General features: G+C 35.5%; 1 protein-coding gene across 1 annotated transcript; it reads left to right on the top strand.

Moving 5' to 3' along the window:
- The first annotated feature begins 138 nt into the window (after positions 1 to 138).
- LOC141295762 (chloride intracellular channel protein 5-like) lies at positions 139 to 8,959 on the top strand. The gene is made up of 6 exons (XM_073827032.1): positions 139 to 363; positions 3,018 to 3,127; positions 5,085 to 5,210; positions 5,289 to 5,395; positions 5,610 to 5,791; positions 8,044 to 8,959. Exons 1-6 carry the CDS (start codon positions 313 to 315, stop codon positions 8,206 to 8,208), a joined length of 741 nt encoding a protein of 246 aa, XP_073683133.1. The 5' UTR covers positions 139 to 312; the 3' UTR covers positions 8,209 to 8,959.
- The last annotated feature ends 2,135 nt before the right edge of the window (positions 8,960 to 11,094 follow it).

The raw sequence follows: 11,094 nt of genomic DNA, 5'->3' as shown, positions 1-11,094 counted from the left end.
ATCATATTTCTAAAAAGGACCTGAGCTCCACTGAGCTGGTGTAGGTGACACTGAACTCCTCCCTTGTGCTCCAGCGCCGCGGTGAGGCTATTTTTGGCCCTCCTGTGACGGTCGGAGCGGCTCTCACTGACAGCTGACCGCAGGGGCCAAATCAAAACAAGCACCGCACCTACACCAACACCAACCTGTTACAGAGCCGAGACCATCACAACACCCCGCCGGAGACATTACAGACTCATACATTCAAGGAAAAGGAGGTTACATATTGACAATTCTCCATCAGGCTCTGCAATTTGACTGAGCTTCAGCGATATGACCTCAAATGAGGAGGACAAAGATCCTGATATTGAGCTTTTCGTGAAGGTAAGTGTGAAGATGTGTGTCTGAGCTCTCTGGTTGTGTTTGTGCATTGCACACTTAATCAATAGTCAGGAATCAATTCTGGCATTACTTTTAAAAGCTTTCTGAGAGTTTTAGCAGTTTGGGATAATGATAAGATGGGCGTTTGGCTCGGGATAGAAACATTTCAAAGCGTGTGTTGAATTATTTCTTCCTCTCTATCAACACCTCATGCTCTAATTCCTCTGTGTTCAAGTGTCTCCTTTCTTCTGCTGCTTTCCGTGGTTTGTTTTGCATTGGGTTTTTCAGACGTGATGACGTTTAGACAACATTAAGAGCTGATATTGCTGAAAGAATGAGAGTGAAATGTTGATAAGGTTTTATAAATCAAAGAAGCGTCAAAAGGTCAGACGCTGTATTTCTTCCACATGGCGTCAAAGTTATAAATAGAGCTAATAGTGAGAGTAAATGCAGAGGGGTTGAAAAACTTTGTGTTTACTGCTGGCTGACTATTGATATATAACCTCATGTGATGTTTGCTGAGTTGCTTAACATTTGGGTTAGTGATTTGACCGCCCCTAACTTTTAATATTAAACTTTTGTTTACTGAATGATTCATTTATTTAGCCTATGCTTGCTTTCTTTGGCTGAACACAGAAGAAGATATTTTGAATGTTTTGTAACCAAATGGTTGGCGGTAGCCATTGAATTCCATGGTATTTTATCATACTATGGGAGTCAATGGCTACCGTCAACTGTTTGTTTACCAACATTCTTGAAAAAATCTTCTTTTGTGTTCAACAGAAAAAAAAAAGAATGTTCATTTTTGAATTAACTATACTACAATCTAAAAGCAAATGCCATTTTGGGTTCATGAAAGAACTTTTCGATAAATATGCAACTAAAAATTCCAATAAAGAATCTTTAATTTTAAGAGTTTTGCATGGACAAAACAGAAATCCAATTCAAGTCATAAAACACATCTGTTAAACCTAAATAACTAATTTAAATAAAACAATTAATGGTAATGTACTTTATCCCTTGGGAATGTGGATTGAGTAATGTCAGATTGGAAGATCTTGCATGTCACATACTGTAAACATCTCTGCGTGTACTCAGACATTTGATCTGAGCCAAGCGTTGGCCATTTGAAAACTAACCTCTGTGCATTTTATCCCAGCGTAGTTAAGTGCTAAACATTAATGTTAGGTGGCGAGCATGATGTCTAACTCAAACTTGTGTTGACAGGTACAGTATGATCCCAAAGCCTTTTTCTGTGGGCTAATGGGGCAGGTAATGGAATTTCAATGCATAATTCAGCTCGAGCGCGGATCTGATGTCCAGTTCAGGTTACTGGCCCAGTTTAGGGGCGCTATTGGATAGCTTGATTGCCTAATTTCAGATATGGAAATTTGGCACTGAATCTCATTGGTTCTTTGTGCTGTGTACTATTGTATTGAAGATTACAAATCATGTACTGAATGGCGAATGACTTCCAGGGGTTTAATCTCACGTTTGCCCTAATGACACTGACATGCATGCCTGCGTTTGTGGTATATATATACAGTTGAAATCAAAAGTTTACATACACTTTGCAGAATCTGCAAAATGTTAATTATTTTACCAAAATAAGAGGTTATGTTTGCATATAGTCCACAAGAGTTTACATACACTTGATTCTTAATACTGTGTTGTTACCTGAATGATCCACAGTTGTGTTTTTTTGTTTTTTTGTTTAGTGATAGTTCATGAGTCCCTTGTTTGGTCTAAAACTGCCTGCTGTTCTTCAGAAAAATCCATCAGGTCCCACAATTTCTTGGGTTTTTCAGCATTTTTGTGTATTTGAACCCTTTCCAACAATGACTGTATGATTTTGAGAGCCATCTTTCACACTGAGGACAACTGAGGGACTCTTAACTATTAAAGAAGGTTCAAACACTCACTGATGCTTCAGAAGGATATGCAGTTAGAGCATGGGGTGAAAACTTTTTAACTTTATCAGGGTAAATTTAACTTATTTTGACTACTGGGAAACATATCTAAGTATCTTATGTAGCTTCTGAAGGGCAGTACTAAATGAGAAAAAAAAGATATTTAGGCAAAATAAGAAAAATGTACACATCTTCATTCTGTTCAAAAGTTTTCACCCCCAGCTCTTAATGCATTGTTTTTCCTTCTGAAGCATCAGTGAGCGTTTGAACCTTCTGTAATAGCTGCATATGGGTCTTTCAGTTGTTCTTATTGCGAAAAGATGCATCTCAAAATCATACAGTCATTGTCGGAAAGGGTTCAAATACACAAAAATGTTGAAAAATCAAAGAATCTCTGTGACCTGAAGGATTTTTCTGAAGAACAGAAGGCAGTTCAGTACAAACAAGGGACTCGTGAACAACTATCACTAAACAAAAAAAAAAAAAAAAAGAAACAGCTGTGGATCATTCGGGTAACAAGAATCGAGTGTATGTAAACTTTTGAACAGGGTCATTTTTATAAATTCAACTATTATTTTCTCTCGTGGACTATATGTAAAAGTCTTTTATGTGAAATATCTTATTCATGTCAGTACTAAATAAAAAATAACATTCATTTTGTATTATCCCTCTTGTGGTTATACTGTGGTATTGTACTTATATGATGTGATGTATGGTCTGGTATACTTATCCATTTGTGTTTCTCAGGCTGGCAGTGATGGAGAAAGTATCGGAAATTGTCCCTTTTCTCAAAGGCTTTTTATGATCCTGTGGCTAAAGGGAGTTGTGTTCAACGTCACCACTGTTGACCTGAAAAGGTAATGAAATTGTGTTTAAAAATGAGCTTTTGTCATTAGAGTGGCTGTTAGAAACCCCATGGATCAATTTTTTTGTGGCTTTTAGTTAAAGTCTGTTATCCTTATGTAACGGAGGCCAGCTAGTAGGTGCTGTGCAGGTAAACCTCACTCCCCGATTTCAAGAGATGCACTAGCGACTGACGCTAGAGGTTGCAGCCTTTAGCCTCCTTGTTAGTGCGTCCGCTCGGAGTGAGGGGTTACACTTAGATAGAAAAGTCCCACCCAAATGTCCTGTTTGAATGAGAAATACATTAAAGGGATAATTCACCCAAAAATGAAAATTCTGTCATTAATTACTCACCCTTGTGTCGTACCAAACCTGTAAGGCCTTTGTTCATCTTCAGAAAACAAAAATATTTTTTATGAAATCCCTCCATAGACAGCAAGGGTCCTTCCTCGTTCGAGGTCCAGAAAGTTACCAAGAATATAGACAAAATAGTCCATAATTTCATGAAGCTACAAGAAAATTTTTGTTGCACCAAAAGACTAAACTACTACTTTTCATTTTTGGGTGAACTATCCCTTTAACACAGCAAAATAACTGGAGCTTATCAAGCATTTTTTGAATTTGAAGATCAGGGTAAATGTAACTTATTTTGTCTTCTGGGAAACATATAAGTATCTTCTGTAGCTTCTGAAGGGCAGTACTAAATAAAAAAAAAAAGATGTTTAGGCAAAATAAGAAAAATGTACACATCTTCATTCTGTTCAAAAGTTTTCACCCCCCCATCTTAATGCATCCCTTAATGCATTGTTTTTCCTTCTGGAGCATCAGTGAGTGTTTGAACCTTCTGTAATAGTCGCCTATGGGTCGCTCAGTTGTCCTCAGTGTGAAAAGATGGATCTCAAAATCATACAGTCATTGTTGGAAAGGGTTCAAATACACAAAAATGCTGAAAAACCAAAGAATCTGTGTGACCTGAAGGATTTTTCTGAAAAACAGTCGGCAGCTTAACTGTTCGGGACAAACAAAAAACAAGATATTTTTTATGAAATCCCTCCATAGACAGCAAGGGTCCTTCCATGTTCAAGGTCCAGAAAGGTACCAAGAATATAGACAAAATAGTCCATAATTTCATGAAGCTACAAGAAAATTTTTGTTGCACCAAAAGACTAAACTACTACTTTTCATTTTTGGGTGAACTATCCCTTTAACACAGCAAAATAACTGGAGCTTATCAAGCATTTTTTGAATTTGAAGATCAGGGTAAATGTAACTTATTTTGTCTTCTGGGAAACATATAAGTATCTTCTGTAGCTTCTGAAGGGCAGTACTAAATAAAAAAAAATAAAAAAAAAAGATGTTTAGGCAAAATAAGAAAAATGTACACATCTTCATTCTGTTCAAAAGTTTTCACCCCCCATCTTAATGCATCCCTTAATGCATTGTTTTCCCTTCTGGAGCATCAGTGAGTGTTTGAACCTTCTGTAATAGTCGCATATGGGTCGCTCAGTTGTCCTCAGTGTGAAAAGATGGATCTCAAAATCATACAGTCATTGTTGGAAAGGGTTCAAATACAAAAAAATGCTGAAAAACCAAAGAATCTGTGTGACCTGAAGGATTTTTCTGAAAAACAGTCGGCAGCTTAACTGTTCGGGACAAACAAAAAACAAGATATTTTTTATGAAATCCCTCCATAGACAGCAAGGGTCCTTCCATGTTCAAGGTCCAGAAAGGTACCAAGAATATTGACAAAATAGTCCATAATTTCATAAAACTACAAGAAAACTTTTGTTGCACAAAAAAACTAAAATAACTTTTCATATTTTTTGAGTAAACTCTCCTTTTAACACAGCAAAATAACTGGAGCTTATCAAGCATTTTCATTGGCTTTAATATAAAATAATATAATATAAAACGTGCAAACTCAGATGTAAACGTGCATTAAAAATCTAAAGTTTTTTATTTTTCCTCAAGGAAACCAGCTGATCTCCATAATCTCGCTCCCGGTACTCCTCCACCATTCCTTACCTTCAATGGCGAGGTGCGGACAGACATCAACAAAATCGAGGAATTCTTGGAAGAGATGCTAGCGCCTCCCAAGTAGGTTGACAGGATGTTCACAGAGGGATTGATTGTTTTTGTAAAGTGAACAGCATTATTTTTCCTTCACATCCAAAGGTATCCCAAACTGGCTGCAAAGAACAAGGAGTCCAACACGGCGGGAAATGACATCTTCGCAAAGTTCTCAGCCTACGTCAAGAACACAAATGCAGGAGCCAATGCAAGTGAGTTTAACGTCTGCTCTATGACTTATTAGACAGGTTCAAGGAATATCTACAGTTCTTTATGGATGCTATGCTGTCAGCGGTGAAATATGGAGCCACAGAGCTCATTCGCATTACGCTAGGCCTTTACAGGGATTGTCTTGACTTAAAGCTGCCGTATTTCTTCAGATAAAAACATTCAGCACAAGCACATATCAAACTTTTGGCTGTGTAGGTCTGGAGAAGGGGCTACTGAAAGCTCTGAAGAAACTGGACAACTTCCTGAACTCCCCTCTGCCGGACGAGATTGATGCCGATAGTACAGGGGAGGAAAAGTGCTCCAACCGCAAGTACTTGGACGGCAATGAATTAACGCTCGCGGACTGCAACCTCCTTCCCAAACTGCACGTAGTGAAGGTGACGTACCGCTGGGAGAGCTGCTGTAATTGATTTTTTTAGTGCTGATTCCTCAAACGTTCCTTTTTATTGCTGAAATGTCCCCAAAATGTTTGTTTTATTGCAGAGAATGTTTTAGGGTGCGTTTTCTGTTTTAAAGTTAGTTGCACAGATAGCCAAGACACATTTCCAGCTAACAGAAAACAATGCTTGGTTAAATACAAATAGTTTTGACCCAGTGGTTCTAAGTTGTTTTATTTTTATTTTTTACCTCAACTAGCCTATTGTTTAAAAAAATACTATATGGCTGGTTTAAGAGGAACCCAAAATATATTGTACATTAAAAATCAGACACATAATTACTAGAGGCATCAGCAATAATCAAAAGGTTTACATTAACAATCATGTATAATAAGACATTTAAAATGTATTATTTAATTATTACTCATTCAACTTATTAATAAACATTAGTTTTCAACCTTCCAACCTTAGGTTTATTTTAAGCAAGAAATATAGTCATTTTAGGTAATATGAGCTAAATAAAACTATCGATTCTCAACCACTACAAAATGTTCTTAAAGTAATGTTTATGGAATATTCTTATAACATTATATGCTATTCAATATACGTTCTCAATGCTGAGAGCAAAATGTGCTTGGATTACTAAAAAAATAAATGTTAAAAAACATTCTTAGAATGTTAAAAATAAACCTTCAATGCTTCACTTATTGCAACTTAAAAAAAAAAAAAAAAACATTAGAATCATGACAAGAAACTGGAAATTTTAACATTTAGTAATATTTCAAAACAACGTTTTTATAACCTTAATTTATTATCTAGGTTAAAGTCTTTTGAACATTCCTGATTCTTGAAAATGAATATTTTATGTAATTTTTTACACAGATACAAACTTTAATGTCTTTTGAAACTCACCATTCTAGCCAGGGAAAAAAACAACAACTGTGGGGCTTATTGTAACATTATGTATATGGGGTAAGTTTTTAGACACTGAATTGAGAAGAATACCATTTTCTGAAATATGAAATATTACCTAAATTAAAATAAAATGCCATCATTCACGTGACATCTGCATTTAAAATGTATTACAGGCAAATTAGTGAATAAAGTAAAGATGTGACACAACAGATGAAACAGCAAATTGCAATCAATCCCTGCATGTTGCATTTACATTTTTTCTGTTTTATGAATTTCAATTGCAACATATAAATCATGTCACAACTTGCCCCAACATGACATCTATTAAAACAATACTAGGATGATTTAGATTATAAATTAACACTGTCAGTTTGATTTCAATATGGTTTTATATATCCCACATTTAGTTTGTAACATTTCAGCACAGACAAACACATTTTAAACATTCCTGCTATTATTGCAGGAAAAGATACAGCGGGGCATTTTGTCACATTATGTATTAAATATGGGGCAAGTTGTCACAAGGGGACCCTACAGTTTATTGACACTAATTGAGAAAAATACCTTTTCTTAAATATGAAATTCTATCAAAAGTATGTAAAAAAAAAAAAAATCACTTCAAAATCATATCTGCATTTAAAATGTATTATAACCTGATTAACGTCTACGTTAAAACTGTAAAACTATTCATGAAACAGCAAAAATGTAAAAGTAACATGCAAATATATGACCCCTGGACCACAAAACCAGTCATAAGGGTCAATTTTTTGCAATTGAGGTTTGTTAGGATAAGACAATAATTGGCCTTAGATACAATTATTTGAAAATCTGGAATGTGTGGGTGCAAAAAAATCTAAATATTGAGAAAATCACCTTTAAAGTTGTCCAAATGAAGTTCTTAGCAATGCAAATTACTAATCAAAAATTAAGTGTTGATATATTTACGGTAGGAAATTTACAAAATATCTTTGTGGAACATGATTTTTACTTAATATGTGAATCTTTTTTTGCATGAAAGAAAAATCAATAATTTTGACCCATACAGTGTATTTTTGGCTATTGCTACAAATATACCTGTGCGACACAAGACTGGTTTTGTGGTCCAGGGTCACATACTGTATGTACTGCAATATATTATAATATTTTGAAACAATCTGTGCTGTATAAAGCACTTTAAAAACATGGGTGAGATGACTTTTACATTTTTGCAGTTTCATGAATTGCATATAAAATGTAAAATGCATGTGACAACTTGCCCCAACTTGACATTTATTAAAGTTCTTATAGGATACTAGCAGTGTCAGTTGTTTCATCATAATGTTTCTGTCCACATTCAGGTGGTTTCCAAGAAATACCGTAACTTTGAGATCCCATCAGACTTCAGTGGAGTTTGGAGGTACCTGCAGAACGCTTACGCCCGGGATGAATTCACCAACACCTGTGCGGCAGACAGAGAGATTGAACTGGCCTATCAGGACGTGGCCAAGCGGCTGGGCAAATGAACACGCACTAATAACTGACTCTAATAATCACATGCAAAACTGCTAAAGAAGTGACCTTTCTCTTAGTGAAAGATTGTCTCACTGAAAGATTCTCCTTCAGCAGTTTTACTGGGCAGAATTTGCCTTCGGGACATTGACTTGGTCCTGTTAAACTGCTGTCATGCTCGTGTGTACAGTAATTCCCATACTATTGCCATTATGTTTACTGTCTGTAAGTGACATAAACTCCTCTATTAGTGTCACTATCTATGACGGCCTAGAAATAAACACTGTGCCACTGTTTCTCTATACCTTTTCAGGGTTGGACGATGATTCTCTTCACTTAAAGTCCAATTCTTGCTGAATATATCTTTCAAATTTTGCATTGTTTAAATTATTTTTGCTAACTTGTTAAACAGTAATATACTTTTGTGCTTAATCTAAGAGTATGATATTTAACATTAGTATTTATTATGGTTAATGTGTTTAAATCTTCATAGGGGAAAACATGAAAATAATGTAATTTCTTTAGAATTGGCTCTATTTAAGTACACAGCCCCACCTAGTGGAGAAATTAATACAGCTGACATTTAAATTAGCCTCATTTTGCAGTTGATATATACACACTGGCACAAAATTTATACATAATATTTAAAAAATAATTATTTTTTTAATCAAATCATAGCCATCACACAAATTAGGCACATGTTTAGGTCTCAGGTATCTCAAGCCCTGTCTGGATTTTTCATATATTTGAACTGAACAACAATATGAATTGTCTCTTATTAATAAAATATATTTTTTCATAAAGCTTGTGATGTTTCTATTGTGTTTAATCACGTGTCATACTGCAATAATAATATTTCTCTCAATAATAGTAAAAACTCACACATTTAGTTGTTTACCACAGGCATTAACTCATTTCTTATTAGCAAAGCTCCAATGAGACTAAAGGGAGAAAAGTGTTTTTGTTTTGTTTTGTTTTGTTTAAGCAAATTTGTATGATGTGATCTGTAGGGTAAGTTGTCGCAATTGCTCAAGAGCGTAGATTTGACTTTGGCCTTGGTGGGACATTTGTTTTGTTAACCTGGCAACACATCCCTTTTTTTTTTTTTTTAGAAAAAAAGGAAACAAACACAAAAAATAACATGGTTACTATAGTTAGACCATTGTAACCACAAATTAACCATGGTTTTGCTACACTACCCATAGTGTAACCATAGTATTTGTAGAAGAAAAAAAACATGGTTAGGCTACTACACTTTTACTATAGTAAAAGGCAAGGCATGATTAATTTTCATAAGGGATTTGTATTTGTGAATACTTAGTTTTTTTCTTTGCAGGAGTGTTTGATGTATTCTACTGTTTAATAAAACAAAATGAAATCAGAAAAAAGATTTGCGAACCCAAACCAAAGTCTTAATCTGAATCAAATGATTGATACCTGCTCTGAAGTCCTGATCTGAATCAAATGATTCACAAACATGCCCCGAAGTTCCGATCTGAATCAAATGATTCGCATTTTGCGCACCAAAGTCCTGATCTGAATCAATGATTCGGGATACTTGAAGTTTAGATGGAAGTATTTGCAAAGCCCCACAGAAGTCCTGATCTGGATTAAATGATTTGTGATATGTGCTCCGACGTCCCTAATCCGAGTCAAATGATTCGCGGACCTGCACCGAAGTCCCGATCTGAATCAAGTGATTCGCAATTCACGCTCCTTAGTTCCGAACTAAATCAAATGATTTATGATACATGCTATTTAAAACAGTGAAGCATTCCGCAAGTGCTTTTTAAAATCATTACAAGCGATGTAGAAATTCTTTTGATGTGTTTTTAACCAGTGGATCACTTGAACCGAATGATCGAAGTCACGAGTTTGAATCAATTGGAGCGGTACCCGCGTTTGTCTGTTCCACCGCTTTTCAGTTCTTCAACCATCTCAACATTGTACTGCTACTGGTTTAACTTGATAGTTTCATAACATTAAGCGTTTAAATTAAACCTGTTTACAATTAAATTATTAATATTTCCATTCTAAACATAACTTATATCTTCACTGTGGCAGCGGAACTACATTTTTGGGCGGAAACTCTCGTTAAATGACGCTCCTGTTTTGTATCTTTCCGCGTGCTGTGAGAAAGTTACCGCGTTCATCCTCTTGACAGAAAATACAGGTCAGTAAACGATTTTAACACACACTACACTCATGTTTAAACGTGTAGTTTTAGTTGTTGTAGCTCTACGCTCAAAACTAAGTTTATTTAAACGTTTGTTTGTTCTTGACTTTGAATGTAGACGCGGTTTTTGTTGAACGGTTTTAGTCGCAATTTATCGTCAGTGACAATAGACACCGCGTTACATGCTGTGTAGAGATTATATTTTATTGTACCTGGAACATTTATATTTATTTATTTATTTTAACAAATCAGTCAAACAAAAAGATAAAACCAGCCTTAGAGCATTTCTGAGGTGTTTCTGATATATTTAGCTGACCAGTTGAACACCAGCCTACCACATTAAGTTGGTTTAAGTGTTTTTTGTTTGTTTGTTTAAGCAGGGAATAGATTAATATTAATTTCTCAAATGTACATACATGACCTTGAATGATGCTGCAATTGGTAACAGACTGGTTTGATATAAATAACTTGGAGTGGTTACAACCGTACATCTGCTGAGCTGCGGCACCACTAACAACTGGATACAATATGAGATGCTTTATTTCACAAAAACCAAATGGTCACCGTCTATCAAACTGTCAAGTATGTGTGAAAAAAGCTGTCGTTCCATCTGATTTCCAGCACATGTGACGTCTGTATGTCAGGTTTAGCTGGCAGCAGAATAATACTGCTTTATACGAGCACGGAGATCAGATTGGAACACAGGCCGAAACAGGAGAGGTTT

The sequence above is a fragment of the Garra rufa genome, chromosome 21 (genome assembly GCF_049309525.1).
Source record: "Garra rufa chromosome 21, GarRuf1.0, whole genome shotgun sequence".
In the NCBI taxonomy this organism is placed as follows: domain Eukaryota; kingdom Metazoa; phylum Chordata; class Actinopteri; order Cypriniformes; family Cyprinidae; genus Garra; species Garra rufa.
This window is presented reverse-complemented; position numbering and strand designations above follow the sequence as displayed.

Coding starts and splice junctions, on each gene's coding strand:
- LOC141295762 (XM_073827032.1), top strand. CDS start 313: ATGACCTCAAATGAGGAGGACAAAGATCCTGATATTGAGCTTTTCGTG. Junction 5,211..5,288: donor GAGATGCTAGCGCCTCCCAA/GTAGGTTGACAG, acceptor TCACATCCAAAG/GTATCCCAAACTGGCTGCAA. Junction 5,792..8,043: donor CCAAACTGCACGTAGTGAAG/GTGACGTACCGC, acceptor GTCCACATTCAG/GTGGTTTCCAAGAAATACCG.